Source organism: Pimephales promelas, chromosome 4, assembly GCF_988280905.1.
Source record: "Pimephales promelas chromosome 4, fPimPro1.hap1.1, whole genome shotgun sequence".
NCBI classification, from domain to species: domain Eukaryota; kingdom Metazoa; phylum Chordata; class Actinopteri; order Cypriniformes; family Leuciscidae; genus Pimephales; species Pimephales promelas.
Genome location: NC_142772.1, coordinates 3851126 through 3869097, shown reverse-complemented (window position 1 = coordinate 3869097; position 17972 = coordinate 3851126). Strand labels below are relative to the sequence as shown.

General features: G+C 37.1%; 1 protein-coding gene across 1 annotated transcript; it reads right to left on the bottom strand.

Moving 5' to 3' along the window:
* Positions 1 to 228: 228 nt before the first annotated feature.
* On the bottom strand, positions 229 to 17167 carry slc25a11 (solute carrier family 25 member 11). The gene is made up of 8 exons (XM_039662093.2): positions 16982 to 17167; positions 13973 to 14125; positions 13436 to 13642; positions 9849 to 9939; positions 9160 to 9250; positions 5617 to 5716; positions 2258 to 2309; positions 229 to 803 (listed from the first exon to the last, which is right to left on the bottom strand). The coding sequence occupies exons 1-8, from the start codon at positions 17056 to 17058 to the stop codon at positions 648 to 650; spliced, it is 927 nt and encodes a 308-aa protein (XP_039518027.2). The 5' UTR covers positions 17059 to 17167; the 3' UTR covers positions 229 to 647.
* Positions 17168 to 17972: the final 805 nt, after the last annotated feature.

Sequence of the window (17972 nt, the reverse complement as noted above, 5' to 3'; positions counted from 1 at the left end):
GCCAGCTGGTGTGGTATTGGCCTTTACACACCTCATTATCTTTATTACACAGTAACAGCTTCCAGTCAATTGTGCTCAATGCAAGCAAAAATAACCAAATGATCAATGCAAAGCTGTCTTCATGGTAGAACATGCTGATGTGAGGCTAAGTTGTGACTGCATTGTGATCATTAGTGTTTTGCACACAATTGTGTGTATGCTGGTTAGATTCAAAATAATTATGAGAAGAAAGAGAAAAGTCTTTTATGATTCACTCAGAATAGAGGTTTGCATCTGTATTGACAAAGATTCCTCACAAGTTACAACTAAGCCTGTTGACAAGTCAGTACAGTTGTTGACCTTCAAGGATGAAAAGTTTGTGTGGAGGAAGGGATTACATAAATATCATTTAAAACTAAAACAAGGGTCTTACTGGAGTGAGCGATACCTTCATTTAATTCAATCTAGAATGTGGTCAGTCAGTCTATGCAATATAAGAGTCCAAATGGTCTTCACAGTTACCACCACAGCAAAGGGCCACAATCCAGCGCATACATTGGTTCTGTTACCAACCATTAAAACCGGAAACTATACTGGGAACCAGATGTGGGAGAAAAACAATGTGGAAGTATGGCCTGTGCTGTCCCCTGATGACCCTACGGACATATCTAGGAGTCAAGGAAATAGATCTTGTAGAACTTGTTCATCTGCTCTAGGAAGATGAAGGTAAGAACTGTGTGCGGCCCAAGACGAGCGTAATAAGGAGTGAAACCCTTCCACAGACTGAAGAATCCTTCGTTTCTTATGACCTTCACCAATACCTCCTAAAGAAAGACAAAAGAAAAAGAATGAGAGAAAGGCTGGAAGTATCAGAGGACTATACCACTAACAGCAAACATAATGATAAAGGACATTTAATTATTGCACAAGTGTATTTTCACTTTACTTCGCATTTTATCCAGTTTAACCATTACAATGGGACTGAAAAAGTCATGGCATCCCAACGGACCTGCTGATTAAACGTTACTGTTGGCACTCGAATACCTGCAACTCAGAGCAAATCAATTGTTTACCAAGTCTTTTGGTTTCCTCCAAGATAAGTTTTCATGGAAGCCTATTTCCACCACAGAATAAAAATGGAAGTTGTGAGGGGAAAAAAAAAAATTGCGAGATGTAAACTTAGAATTCTGAGGAACAAAATTTGAATTGTGAGATGTGAACAGAATTCTGAGGGGAAAAAAAGAGAATTGTGAGATGTAAACAGAATCCTGGGGGAAAAAGTTAGAATTGCGAGATGTAAACTGAGAATTCTGAGGAAAAACAATTAAATTGTGAGATGTAAACTGAGAATTTTGAGGGGAAAAAATGTAATTGCGAGATGTAAACTGAGAATTCTGAGGAAAACAAATAGAATTGTGAGATGTAAACTGAGAATTCTGGGGGAAAAAATTAGAATTGCGAGTTGTAAAGTGAGAATTCTGATGAAAAAAATAGAATTGTGAGATGTAAACTGAGAATTCTAGGGGAAAAGGTCAGTATTGTGAGATGTAAACAGAATTCTGGGGGAAAAATTAGAATTGTGAGATTTAAACTGAGAATTCTAGGGGAAAAGGTCAGTATTGTGAGATGTAAACAGAATTCTGGGGGAAAAAAATTTTAATTGCGAGATTTAAACTGAGAATTCTGAGGAAAAAAAAATAGAATTGTGAGATGTAAACTGAGAATTGTAGGGGAAAAGGTCAGTATTGTGAGATGTAAACAATTCTGGGGGGAAAATTAGAATTGTGAGATGTAAACAGAATTCTGGGGAAAAAAATTTGAATTGCGAGATTTAAACTGAGAATTCTGAGGAAAAAGATTAGAATTGTGAGATGTAAAGTGAGAATTCTGGTTGAAAGGGTCAGTATTACGATATAAAAACTGAGAATTCAGAGGAAAAAAATAGAATTGTGAGATGTAAACGAGAATTCTGGGGAAAAAAAATTAGAATGGCAAGATGTAAACCTAGAATTACGAGGAAAAGTCAAAATTGCTTTCAAAGTTTCCAGACATAAACTTGTTAGAATTTATAAAACTTAGCACTTTATAGAACTTAAAATAAAAATAGGTAGTTGAAATGTTTTTATATACCAATTCTGATTTTTTCTTTATTTATTTTGTTTAAGCTTTTCCTAAAGCTTTGATACATTTCTGATTTCTCCCTACACCAACGTGACTGAAAGGCTGTCTGAGATCAGTATCTTAAAACAGAGATTGACTAAGTGAGTTGAAAACATACCAAACCATTCTTGTACTCCGGCTTCCCATCAATCATCCTCATGTTCTGGATTCTTTTGAAAAGAATGAGATGTATGTTAGCATTGGATAACCAGCACAACATCTACTCAAACCTGCTGCTCAGAAAACAACCAGAATCAGCAAAAATGAATGCTTTGAGTCTTCTGTTTTCAAGTCGGGTCTTATTTAATGAGTGACTCATTTATTATGTGCAGTCTTATCTTTTGGGTTGCGTCCAAGTTGTAAAAATGAAAATAATAATCGAATGAGATACCTTGGACATTTATGCATTTGGCAGATGCTTTTAATACAAAGTAAGTTACATTGAAATCAAGTTATATTTTATCATTCATGAACGTGATGATAGTGCCATGCTCTATTATGAGATTGTCATGTAATATTTGAGTAATAATTAACTTTATGTATACAGTATCAAAATGGTTAACAAAAATGTTGAATTTTCAGCAACAATTGTGAGATTACAGTTGCTGTGATTTTAACCATTCCAACCTAACTTAAAAGGTGAAACTAATATATTATATAGACTTAATACATGCAAAGTGATATTTCAAGCCTTTATTTGTTATAATTTTGATGACTATGGCTTACAGATATGCAAACCTTTTCACAATATTCTAATTTTGAATGTGGATTTTTCATAAGCTGTAAGCCATAATCATCAAAATAATAACAAATCAAGGCTTGAAATATCTAACTTTGCATGCAATGAGTCTATATATTATATTAGTTTCACTTTTTAAGTTGAATTACTGAAATAAATCAACTTTTGCACCATATTCTTATTTTTCGAGTTTCACCTGTAGATTCAAGCCTTTATTGTGAATGCAATCGCAGGTTTGAAATCTGTCACACTGGTGTTGGACCATAAAACGGAAATTAATGATTAACTAACTGTCGGCTTCAGTAAACATATTCATCGCTAGTTATCATGCATGTTATAGTTGTTTAAAGATATTAATATTCTGTCATAAATTACTCTTATGTCGTTCCAAACCCATAAGACTTCGATTCATCTTAAAAACACAATTGAAGATAGTTAACGAAATCTGACACTTTATTGAAAGTCTATTCACCCACAATGTTCATAAAGATTGTAAAAGAAATCCATATAAATCAAGTTGTTTAATCCAAGTCACTTTATATGACGAACAGATTGACTTTAGGCTTTTATTCACATTTAAACATTGACCAGCGTAAATAAACAGAAGTTCAAGCATATTTGCGTGACGCGTGATAATGAACCTCATTGGTTCTCACACATTAAAGGGATACTTCAGGATTTAGCATTCAGCTCATATCCCTCATATCCCCCTGAGACGAGAGATTTATGTATTTTTTGTCTGGAAAAAATCCTCAGATGACACAAAAATCGTCATTTTCGTCATTGTCCAGAGGCTAAAGACTACAGTCAGTAGTCGGGTCTGTCCCGCATGTCCTCAACCCGCCCATAGAGGGCGATCTCACTCACAGAATGAACACATAGTGTCGGCCATCTTTGTTTGGAAGCTAAGCTAGCAGGCTCTTGTTCTGTGGAGAAAGCTGAGTAGTAGGGGTTACCATGTCCGGGATTCAGCTTTTGCTTTCTGCAGTCGCCATTCATTGTTTACATGCACAGCTTTTGTTTCAATCTAACCGAATTCGCTCCGATTGGTGAATCTGAATGTAGTGTTTACATGAACCCTAAACAAGTGATCGGTTGATGTGCGTTTTAACATTGGTAAGAAAATTCCCGCTCCTCCGTGAGAGATACGAGTCCGGTGCGTCTCACAGGTGTCGCTCATCGGTAATCACGCCACCGGCCTCACGCCGTTCTCCCGCGGCCCTCACTCGTCCCGCTCGCCACAGTAAACATGATGAACGGCGACTGTAGAACGCAAAAGCCCAATCCCGGACATTTTGGGCGATCTGGAAACACATTTTCGGGCAGACTCATCACGGAGACTCACTAGTAGCCTAGACTTGTTGTTTAACTACTGCACTCTGTCACCGGTAGGCGTGGCCTCCTTGGGCAGCGAAGCAAGTGCATTCTGGGAGTTGTTATCTTTCATCCACATAAGCCAAAAATACATTTTCTGGCTTTTCTCAGTCTAGAAAACTCCAAATTCAAAAATAATTTCACATTTCTTTTACATCAATGACCCATTTTAAATACACATTCATCTTTCCAGAGGTGAAGTATCCCTTTAATATAAGCAAGCATGCTTGAGCTTCTGTTTGCCAAAATTCAATGCCATAGTTTGCAGATCAATATAAAAGCCCAAATTAAATATGTTCATTATATAAAGCAATCATGTTCCTTCATAAGACTTCGATTAAACCTAGGGCTGTCGCGGTTATGGAATTTCCCTTGCGGTAATGTTGAGTGGCTCAATAGCGCGATATGCGGTATTACCGCCATTTATTTATTTATTTAAATAATTATATGTTTTTGTTGCCATACAAATAATGTTTACGATGTGGAAAAAAACGAGGACATTTTCAGTAACCAATGTAACCGAAACTAAACAGCGTCTACAGTATATGCGCATTGAAAGACTTTCACTCAGCGCGCATATTGTTATGACAACGGACTTTGAGCGAGTCATTGAACCGTTCATTCAACGAACACGTTTAAAAAAGCTGATTCAACAAGATGTTATTTATTTTTAACTTTGAGATTCAACTTTTCAAGGCTCAGCTGAGCAGCAATGCGTCGCATAGGCAATGCTGAAGCTGATGCTTCACTTATTAGAGACCCATTGATTCAATGCGTGACTCACTGATTTTATTTCGGCTTCCTTGTGTTGTGGGATGCTGACCAGAGCTGCTGCTGACGCGGATTTATGGGAAAATACCCGTGAAGAGAACGTTAAAATGATGATGCGACAAATTTTTCGCTTCCCTTTGACCCGACAAGCTTTTCACGACTTCAAAGACAGGCGCAGGTAATTGCACGCGCAGCGCGTGACGCGCTCTGCCGATCTCTTTCATTCACTGTCTGTGTGAAGCCTGTAGGCTACACATCACTATGATAAACAGTCTTGTTATCGTTATGAACTTGTTTAACATTCAATACACATGCATTAAGTTCAAAACAAGAAGGGTATAGCCTTATAAAAAAAAACAAAAAAACAAAACAAAAAAAAAACGTGAATATCGCGGTTGCTGCGGTTACGTGCTATCCTCTGCGGTTGACTTGTACTACAATATTGCGGTTACCGCGACAGCCCTAATTAAACCACTCGATTCATTTGGTTTTTCCCCAACAGACATTCAATGGAGGGACAGAAAGTCATTTGGGTTTTTGGAACGACATGAGGGTGAATAAATTACAATTTTCTTTAGGAAGTAAAGCTGTACCTGGTCTTAACAATATCAACTGGCATGGAGGCAGCGGTGGTGACCAGTCCACTGATCATACTGGCACAGAAATGACACAAAATATCATCTCCGAAATATCCTGCACAAACAGAAGTAGAGAGATATTTTAAATGGATAATTGCAGTCCATTTCAGACTGACCTCAGTATCCAACACGTCGATACATCCACACTTGGGTAAATAAATAACAGTTAGTGATTGGTTAATCACTAGTTCATCTGAATCACATTTAGACATTGCTTCTAAAACATTTTCACAACACGTGAAAACTGAATTATGAAAAACTCATAGGTGTCGCTACTACTGGATGGGCTGCAAAACTGATCTGGGCTAGTTTTTCCAAAGACATTATAAGTCTAAATGTAGAACCCATCTGCACTAATGGTCTTTAAGATCCATTTAGCCATACAATGCTTATGGGAAACGCAACCCACTTCTAATTTGATCACAAAAAGGATGAATTGCCAGTAAAATGCAAGATTTCATTCTCCATTATGCAGTCAACTAAGGTATACCATAGGACACGGATCATGCAAGATCATATTAAGTGCTGCATCATGTTTCTGTTCATTTGTAAAAAAAAGAAAACTGTCTATTTCGCCACCATCTGCATTACCAATGGCCACCATCTTATCAATTTATCAACTCTTTGAATTAAATTCAATGCCTTTATTGTTATTGTACTTTACAATACAACGAAATTGGGAGCGCTCTCCACTGGGTGTGTACAATAAATACAATAAATAATCCTTACAGTACAAAAAAAATAAATAAAACAACATAAAATTGAATTAAAACAATTGAATCCAAACAAAAATTGGATCCAAACTCTATTGGAAAACGATCAACAATGATAAATATCTCTAAAGCATTTATTAATCAAAAGTTGTTTCTGTTAATATTATTTATCGGACCTGAGCTAACAATGATGTTGTATTCTTATAAAGTAATGTTTATAAAGATTAACATTAACACATACTGTAACAATTAGAGATAAAGGATTTTGAAGGCCGATACCGATACAAATATTTTGGGATTTTAAAATCCGATATATCGGCCGATATTTTTTTTATTTAATATTGTTGGGTTTCACACACGTGTAAAAGAAAAGCTAACTTTTCTGCACAAGATACGTTTGATACTTTTTCTCTGTCTAAATGTTCACTCCTCGCAAGTATAACTTACATTTTACAATGCAGGGACTGTAACTAGAGATATGCTAGTTAGAAATACAGTAATAGTTCATTGTGGTTTCCAAGCTCATTAATGTTAACGTTAGCCGTCTTCCACTGATGATAGTGACATTAGCTAGCTTTGTGGTTAGCTAGTCTATGATGAGCCATAATTTAGCAATAGATAACATCATACTGCAAATTGTAAAACATACATTTTCAATATAACAGGCCGAGGAGAGATGATTAAAGCGTGTTTCGTCCGTTTTTATTTTATTTTTTAAATATTAATTTATCGGCCATTATAACTGCCGATACCGATATTATGGAAAATGCCTAATATTGGCCGGCCGATATATCGGTCTGGCTCTACATGTGGCCATTGGTCCACTTAGCAGCATAAACACTTGTATTATAAGTAGACTATATACAGAAAGAGAGCAAAGAGCGATCCCTATAAATTAACTCAAGCTGTCAATCGCTTCAAATCAGCGCAACTGAAACGCTGCAAAACACGTTTTAAATATAATCCTTTGACTGTCTTCAGAGTGTGAACCCAATATGCACTAGACCGTTTGAAAGCAGGTGCCTGTCAAAATGGGCTGAAATCTAAATAGTCTTGGCTAATCGACCGCAGTCCGCCTGTGACTCATGAACGTAAATATTATTCCACCTGTTACATCAAATAATAGCAGTTCACCCGTCAGGTACTTGCAGATGCCAGAAAAATGCTTTTTCTTTTATGAGAATCAAAAACCAAGCACCAAAAAACTAAATTACGACGTGCAAACTAGGGCTGAACGATTAATTGCATTTGCGATAAAATCGCGATATGATGAAACGCGATTTTGTAATCGCAAGAGCTGCGATTACACTGATCACGTGACACGCGAGAGAAAAGCAGTCTGCAAGATAAAGCATCAACTTGCCACGCTACGCGGTCTGGCGTTCAGAAAAGAACAGTTTATTGTGTTATTTATTCTCTCCTCAACAATCCTGGATTGATTCAGAGAATTTCAGAATCGAGTATGAGCTTAGTTTTTAAACACAGATGCGTGATGTCGCTGCGCGTGCTTTTAGAAACCAACCGTGAACTGAATCTGCTTGCTTCTATTCTCTCTCTCTCTCTCTCTTCCTCACTCACACACACGACACCGCTCGAACCTTACAAAACAAGTTCGGGATTGAACCGAATTACAAGGACATTCGCGGGCTTCATTGAACAGGTTTTGCCGCTTTGCTTGATGTTATAACGTTACAGTGCGCATTCTCTCCCGCGGGAATTTTCCTTACAAATGCTTCACAGAGGCATTATTTATGTGTTTTGGAATGCAGTTGGCTTATTAAAACCATGAAAATCACTGAGAAGGCTGCTTTCATTTTAAAATACTAACGCGTGCTTTGTGAAGAGCGCTCGTGCATGCGGCCGTGAGCGACTCATTGGTAAATGTACTTGCATGTCAAAATGCTTTTATGACGCGAAATTAATGTAAACACGGTCAGTTATATCTTAAACCAACAGGACAAACCACATTTACAATTTCAAAAGAGATGTATGCATTAGTGTGAATGCAGCTTATCGTATCTAAACTGAGGGGAAATCACTCCAGCTCTTGAATGAAAAACATTCAGACAGCCTACTTTATATTACTGAGACCACTCTTTGTTTATTGCTTGTAATGTTTTTTTTTTTTTGTTTCTCTTTATTTACTAGCTTTTATATTTTGAAGCTATATTATTTTATATAGCCTATTTAAAATTCTTAACATGTAATTGGTTTAATTAAATGTTTTTTATATTTATTTTTATGTGTTTTTACACATGTAATTAAATACATATTTTAAGAGTTATTAAGATTAATTAATAAGAAAAAAAGTAGATCGGATCATGAGCTATCTAAAGATTCCCATCCCTAACTGTACAATGATTTATTGCTTGTCTTTGTCGACTAATACAGAAGGTAAATAACTTTTTTTTTTAAATCGCATATTAAATCGCAATCGCAATACTGGTTAAAAAAAATCGCAATTAGATTATTTTCCAAAATCGTTCAGCCCTAGTGCAAACACAGACAAAGCTGTTCTCGGTAAGAAACAAGCAAATCACAAACAATGGACAGTCGAGCAGGTTTTTGGAGATGGTTTAGCTGGTCTAGAATGTTCTTTCAACCCTAACCATCTTGACCGAGGTTGATTTCTGCAAAGTCCAACTGGTAGTCCAACTAATTAACCACCAAGATCAGCAAACCATGTACACCAAGATACCATCAGAATCTGGAATTAGCCAGATTTTCAAGAAGGGCTGAAACTACATGTTTGTGACTGATAAGATAAAAGAAGGTCAATCCATACCAGAGTCCAACAGCGCTTGTTTGGACTGGGAATATGAAGCAAGTTGGGCTGCGTTCACAACAACTGCTCTGGCCATGGTGGGTATGCAGCCCTACATTAGAAATAAAACAAAAACACACATCATTAGTGTTTGTATGATTTTGAGGCACCCATTTTTTATCTGCAACTTATGTACATTTACAGTGGTGGCGGCACAGCATCACAGCTGACTTTCAGAGCACTTCAGTACGCATTGGTAAAAGAATCAAAAGAAGTTTAGTTTCAGGATTTCTTTTAAATCGAGCTTAAATCGTCTTATTCAAATCCCGATAATAGTGTAAAGCCCATTTCACACAGCGAAATTGCCAATTGCTAATTTATGATTGAATAAACTAAATGAGTGTGTTGAGATCATAAGCAAACTTAAGATGCTGAGGAGACATTACACATCACATCGATGTCACGTGTCTTTATTGGATCTTTATAAGATGTGTGAACACATCACAGGCAGTGCGAATGAACCAAAATCGATTGATCCCGGGACAAATCCCTGCACACATTATCAGTCGATTTTCCGGCATATCTGTGTGAAATGGGCTTAAGTCTCAAAAATACGTGACTGTAAAACACAAGCAAGAACATAAAACTCAAATTAGCGCACATGTAACAAGATTACACACAAACCATATTCTTCTAACACACACACTTACCCTCCAGAGTGTGGTGACTCCTTCCTCCCTAGTGATTCTGACGAGGGCATTGAAGACGTTTGAGTAACCCCTCCTTTGATCTGGAGGCAACCTGGACAAGAAAGAGATAAAGGAGAGAGTGATACTTTATTACAATTTCTATTTTTTTTTAATTTACATTTCAATATTTTAATAAGATAACGATGATGATATTGATATTAACAGTCAGTAACACAATCAAATAATACTAAAAGTTTATAGGATTATTATATGAAGAGTTCAGATGCAAAAGCCTCTAAATGCCATTTGAAATTTTCTTCTTTAATGATGATTTTTATCAAGCTTGTATATTTAAGTTCAGTAATTTCACTTAAATGGCAATGATAATTACCTATTAATTGTTATTTAAGTGAAATTACTGAACTTAAGTATACAAGTTTGATAAAAATCATCATTAAAGAAGAAAATTTCAAATGGCATTTAGAGGCTTTTGCATCTGAACTCTTCATATAGTATCATAGAATTTACACATTACTTTTAAATTTATTTTTAATAAAACGTATTTTATTTTATAACCGGCACATAAAAAAAAAAAACATTATCTAACAAACGTTGTTCGTTTGGCTGGTCACTTTACATGTCAGTTTTGTGTCACGAATCTAAGGGTGTGTTCATACTTGACAGGTTCGGTTTGATTGAAACTAATTCTGGTGCGATTTCTGTGTTAGTGTAGCCTTACGTCGCCATATTCAGATTCTTGTCAGTGTTAGTGTGCTTCATTTGAATAAGTGAGAACATTTGAACCTCGAGAGTCACCGAACATGCGGACAAGTGCTCACTAAACAAGTGGATCCAAATGAACTCTGGCACTGTTCAACTAAAATATGAACGCAACATCTAAAAGAACCAAAAACAGGACGTGATGTCACAAGATGCGTCCCTAAAAAGGGCAAAGAATGCTTAAGCATGCTTGGGCTGCATCCGAAATCGCACACTTCCCAACTATATAGTATGCGAAAAGCAGTATGTGACTAAAGTAGTATGACTGAATTCTCAGTACTCGTAAAAGTGTACCCGGATGATCTAGTACTTCTGGTGAGATTCTGAAGTGTGCATGTGTTGGACACTTAAAGGGTTAGTTCACCCAAAAATGAAAATTAAGTCATTAATTACTCACCCCCATGCTGTACCAACCCCGTAAGACCTTCGTTCATCTTCGGAACACAAATAAAGATATTTTTGATTGAATCTGAGAGCTGGATCAGTCCTACATAGACTGCCTAAGGGACTGCCTCTTGACGGCCCATAAAGGCATTAAAGAAAAGGTTTAAATATTCCATGTGCATACAGCGGCTCAATTATAAGTTTATCAAGCGACAAGACTACTTTTTGTGCGAAAAAAACAAAAATAACGACTTCATTCGACTATTCTATTACTTCCTTATGGGCGCATGCGCGAGAACTGAGACGAGGACGTTCTCATTTGTCTACTTCTTGTTACGGGCTGCTCTGCTTAGGAGTTTTACCACCACCTACCGTATAAAATGATGATCCATATATAAGACGCTCCGGATTATAAGGAACACTGTCGTTTTTTGAGAAGATTAAAGGCTTTTAAGTGCACCTTGTAGTGCGGAAAATACGCTAATTGAAAAGCGTATGTACAGCGCGCATCTTCCTCTGCTTGTAAACAGAAAGTTTTGCGCTTCCAGCTATATCAGCACATCATCTTATACGGTAGGGGGCGGTAAAACTCCTAAGCGGTGAGCAGCCGGTAACAAGAAGTAGTCGAAGGAGAAGAACGTCCTCGTCTCAGTTCTCGCGCATGCGCCCATAAGGAAGTAATGGAATAGTCGAATTAAGTCGTTATTTATGTTTTTTTCGCACAAAAAGTAGTCTTGTCACTTGATAAACTTATAATTGAGCCGCTGTAGGCACATGGAATATTTAAACCTTTTCTTTAATGACTTTATGGGCCGTCAAGAGCCAGTCCCTTAGGCATCCTATGTAGGACTGATCGAGCTCTCAGATTCAATCAAAAATATCTTTATTTGTGTTCCGAAGATGAACGAAGGTCTTACGGGGTTGGTACAGCGTGGGGGTGAGTAATTAATGACTTAATTTTCATTTTTGGGTGAACTAACCCTTTAACTATCCCATGATGCCACGGGAAAGGATTTGTGAATGGCTGTGAAGTGAAGTAGCTGATGCTGGGAGGTCACATACTATTTAAAATGTACAGTATTTAGCATTTGTTTTAGCTGTTGTCTCCGTCGGTTTGTAAACATATCTCCGTCATATTGCCATTTTCTGCTCGTCCGGTTCTTTGGAACAACACCTCCTTGTTTCGGCAGCGACTTTCAGCATGTTTGCTATAACGACGCTTGATGTTTGCATTTTAAATGGCGTGAGAAAGTCACATAAAGCGTGTGAAATCCGATCAGGGGTGCGTTTCCCAAAACCAATGCAATTTCCCATTGCCAACCAACCAACTGGTTTTGGGAAACGCACCCCAGAGCGGTCAGAGTGAGACAGATTTACAGAAATGCGATTTGAATAGGACTTCAAACCACATTTGGATGTAGCTTGAAACGGATTTTTAGCTGTTCACACTTCGAATATGCACAAAAATCTGATTTGGACTAGAGCCCGACCGATAAAGGATTTTGAAGTCCGATACAAATAATTATTGGTTTTAAAATCCGATATATATCGGCCGATATTTTTTCTTAATTATTATTTCAGAAACGCGCAACAAATTGTAAAACATACATTTTCAATATAACAGGCCAAGGAGAGATGATACGTCTCATTGCTATAACTGTCACGCGCTATTAAAGAAATACTTCAGTCACATTGTCAAAAGTTAAAAGTTACGTTACGTTGTTACAGTGTAGTTGACTGACTGTCCTTTTAACTTTTGACAATGTGACTGAAGTATTTCTTTAATAGTGAGTGACAGTTATAGCAATGAGACGCATCATCTCTCCTCGGCCTGAAAATGTATGTTTCACAATTTGCAGTATGACGTTATCCATTGCTAAATTATGGCTTATCATAGACTAGCTAACTACAAAGCTAGCTAATGCCACTATCATCCGTCTGTTTTGTTGTGACAATAAAACAAAACAAGTTTTTTTTTAAATGCACTATCATATTATTTTAGTTAAAACTCAAAAATAACCACAAATAACTAATGTTAGGGAAATCTGTTAATGTTTTGTTGCACGTTTCTGAAATAAAAAAAATATCGGCCGATATATCGGAATATCGGATATCAAAACCAACACATTTTTGTATCGGTATCGGCCTTCAAAATCCTTTATCGGTCGGGCTCTAGCAACAACATAATGTAACTATTACTAGCTAATTCTGCTTCATTCTCGGCTTATTTAACAGCAGCAAAACTGGACATGATAGTCACAAATTTTGTTAAAATATTCATTATCAAAATATGATACAAAATATTCATAATCGGCCATTATAACTGCCGATAACGATAATTTGGGAAATACCTAATATCGGCCTGGCTCTAATTTGGACTGACAGTCTGATTTATTTAGTCACTTTTAGGTGAATTATGGTGAAGTGTAATGATATTCTTCTACCTCCCATCAGCCGTCATTCGAATGAGCGCCACCTCAGCCGGAGTCCCGACGAACGCCCCCGTGGCCCCAGCCGTCATTCCGATCAAAGCCTTCATCAAGAAGTTGGGAGGTGTGCCATCCGCTTTAGACATGCGCTCAAACAGGACCGTGTAGATGCCCAAGCGGGTCGTGGTGTAGGTCGCCTGTCTCAACAGACCCGCCGAAAGCCTGCAATTAAAAACACGGGACAGAATAAATGCGTGAGACAAGAGATACACGAGATGTAAGTATCAGATATAAACCTAATCAGATATTTACTGCTTGTGTAAAGCTATGGGCTCCATCTACAGTCACTCAGTAAGGATGTCCAGCTAGAGCTCCCTAGTTTCTCACATCCAGTGTCTGGTAAAATTAATATTAAAAAACAAAACAAAACATTAATTCAATAATTCATTCAAACTCTTTCCTCTGTACTTGAGCATTCTCGCCTTGTTGTGAGAAAGTGTACCTCACTAATCTACAACGCTGGTCTCCTAACACAGTTGTTTTCCTTCTTACCCGGTGTAGATGCCCCCGACGCCCTCGTTGCGCAGGATACTAGCCAAGGCGTGCAAGCTAGTCTTGTACTCGCGAGCCTTGGAGCCCTGACCGCTCAACTGCATCCGGTTCTTCACCAGATCCAGCGGCTGCACAAACACTGTTGCACCCATCCTGGAAGTCAGAGAGAATGCATGCATGTTAGCTAAATCGGTAGCACTTCACAATAAGGTTCATTGAAGCAATAATGAACCGCGCTTATACAGCTTTTATGAATCTTTGCTAATTTCAACGTTTACTAATATTTTATTAAAATCTTGTTAACATTACCTCAAGGGCATCCAAGATGTAGGTGTCTTTGTTTCCGCAGTATTTTCAATTTTTACATTTTTAGGTCAAACCGTTCTTGTCCGTCAGTCATATAATGGACGTCTATGGTCACCACCTCAAAGAGCATGCACAGAGAAGTCCACATTAAACATGATTTAATGACTCGTAAATGTAAGTACACATTGATGGTCTAAGACATGAAATGAGCGGTTTGAGTGAGAAAACGAACAGTATTTATATCGTTTTTACCTATGGTAACCACAGTTGCGTCCAAGTGATCTGAGGCCGCGGGCGCTTTGTGAAAAGGTAAAAACGATATAAATAAATACTGCTAGTTTTCTCACACAAACCGCTCGTTTCGTGTCTTAGGCCATCAATGTGTACTTACATTTACGAGTCATTAAATCATGTCTAATTTGGACTTCTCTGTGCATGCTCTTTGAGGTGGTGACCATAGACCTGCATTATATGACTGACAGACAAGAACGGTTTGACCTAAAAATATCAAAATTAAAACTCCTGCGGAAACAAAGACACCTACATCTTGGATGCCCTTGAGGTAAGATAAAACCAAAAATTACTATCAAAAGAGGGTACAAAAGTGAACTATCCCTTTAATGCACTATGAACTAACATGTACAGCTCAGCTGTATTTTTATTAACTAATGTTAATGGAAACCTGTTAAAAAAATATCAAAAATTTAAAAAAAAAAAAAGATAAGGACAACTAAAATGAATTTTTCTCTACAGGACCAACATGATCCCCCAATAGGATTAAATATCCTGCATCTACAGATTTTTTATCAAACAAATACTAATAACAGTAATATTATGTTATCATATTATTACTACTTAAAATAAATGTTTTTTTTCTGAATATGTTAAAAGGTATTTTTCCCAGTGATCAAAGCTGAACATTCAGCATTACAGTCTTCAGTGTCACATGATCTTTCAGAAATCATTCTAAAATGCTGATTTAATGTTCAAAAAAACATGTATTATTATTATTATTATCAACGTTGACATGCATTTGTGCTGCTTAATTTTTGTGAAAACCTTTTTGTAACATTAAACATGTCTTTGTTAAAAGAAAAAAGAAAAAAAGGATTAAATATGCCAGTTTGAAAATTCAGAAGAATCCCAAAACTGGAACTAGTAGGAATCTCAGTCCATCCAGTATCTGCTCATCCTGTTTGCTTTTCAATCTTAACAGGATCTGTGAGACTATTTCCAAATAATGATTGAAATGTATTTAGAACTTAAACAGGAGTGTTTTTTTGACTGAGGATCCTAAAACAGCTGTCGTAAAAAAAAAAAAAAAAATTCCTTTTAAACTAGTGAATTTATGGTATCCTAGATAGAAGGTGCGTTCCATTCGACAAGGTCCCTTCGCAGTGTTCACTGCTCCCTACTCCCTGAACACGGTACATCCGTTGTAGTGGACTTCGCTGTCAATAATCGCTCATTTGGAATGCACTGCGAAATCATCAAAGACAGGTAACAACGGGGTCGCGCAGATTATGATATAAAATTACAATATTAAATATTATTATTTACTCTGCTTTCTAATTTAAAATCATATATAGAGAAAAAAACAGCCTAATAAATAAAAGTCAAAACATTTTATTAGTTAGACTGCTTCTCAGCACTTTTAATTTGTGTAGGTATTCGCACAATAGACTATGAAAATGTAACCTTCATCCCCAATTGTATCGATGTTCCCTTATTCCCTATGCCATTTGCAGTGCCCTTCGAACTGAAAATGTTCGTTCACTTCGGATTGGAATCGTACTTAAGATGGCGAAATACCCTGTGAAGTCCACTTCGCAATGTTCGCAGTCCACTTACGGTCGAATGGAACGCACCTTTAGATGTTGGCTCAGTTATGCCTTTAAAGTGTGCATGAAACAGAAGTTGAGATAGTGTTTTCTTCCCTATATCCGAATGAAAAGGCTTCTTGGTCAAAAAAAAAAAATCTAGATTTTGTTCATGGGAAATTGTTTGGATGGTTGTGGTTTGCTATTGGTGGATCTCATGTGAGTGACAGGTTGCTCCGCCCCTGTGGCAGAAAACACGTCATCAGAAAAGAGCAGAGATGTTTAGATATTCAGAATAAAGATTAGGAGGGCATATTAAAGATTAGGATTAGGATAAAATAAATAAAGATTAGGATAATTAGACTATATGCACGGATAAATCTTTTATAATAAATTCCATTAAAAACTGAACAAGAATTGTCCGTGTTGATTTCATGGTGACTTTAACATTTGCCCAAGGACAACCTGTATAAGAAACAGCATTGATTTAACGTTACAGGTCTTGTGTTTATTTCAGAGAGTCCATGTGTGAGGGAACTGTCATGTGTAGTAATATATTTAAGCATGGGATTTAATATTTAAAGGTTTCAACGTAAATTCCTCAATGACACATGACGACGCGTGACATTTATTCTGAAGTTCAAATTTTGACACGGGGTTACCAGGCTTTCTCTGGGCCTGCAAAACCATTCACTACAGAACTCGCAGAATAGACAAGAAAAGCCATAACACACCACATAAACTCCTTATGCTGATTCTGATCACTAGCTCGCGCAGCTGATAACGGATGACCCTTATCAATAATCTCACTCTCTCATCAGTTGCTCATTCAATTCAAACCTATGCAACAGAGAGCGCCGCTGAATGATAGGCGCATACATACCCCGCCAAGCCACCGAAGAGAAACTTAATAGATTTGGGCGAGGTTTTGGGTTTGCCCGTGTGCGCTGCGGATGCCATGGCTGCAGTGCTGGTTCGGGTTTCGGTAGGACACCTTCTGTTCTGCTGGTCTACTTCTGCTGTTGTGGACAGCAAGGTGACTCGCCTGGAACGCGCACGACAAGCGGAACACGCATGGACCAATGACATTCGAGTTTTCAGTCGCGGGGCCGAGGACGTACGTGACGTATAATCTTGTGTCTTAAAGAGACAGACACGCCTTTTCAGCTGCGAGGAAACCGTATTCTGCATGAATGTGGGCAAAATAGTTTTGATTTATTTTTAAAGAATACTTCCCTTGATCTGAGCGGTACAAGACTTAGATACTTTACCTAAGTTTTCCTCCTGAACACACACATTTTTTGACTCAATTCTACAATGTTAAGTGGGAGGTAAAAAAATCCTTAATCTTGTATTTGGGTCAAAAATGGGCACACATAGAAATGAATGGGAAAAATTGTAATTTAGAGCATTCTAAAATAAGCCAAAATAAGACATCAGATGACAGCAAAGTCACTTCATCTTTAGGTTTTAGCTGTAAGAACTTATTGGAATGATATTTTAATGTAGTTAAAAAATGTAAAAAAATAAAAATAAAACAAAAAAATAAGCAAAAATTACATATAAAATATAGTACTTTTTGAAAAAGCGCCATAAATGGATAGACAAAACTTTATCGAAGACAGTGATATAACATTTATAATAAATTAAAATTAGGATCACACCTGAGTCCTCTGTGGCCACATTTGTCCACGTTTAAGGGCTGTAAAGTGAATACAATTTGAGGGTTAAAAGAAGAGAATTCAATCTACTGCAGAGGTCTAATGGTAATTTAACATCAACAGCAACACCAAAAATAAATGCAAATGCTAGTGGGAGAGAATAATTATGCGTATGTCATATGCATTACACATTTTATTCAGATATACCTTCAA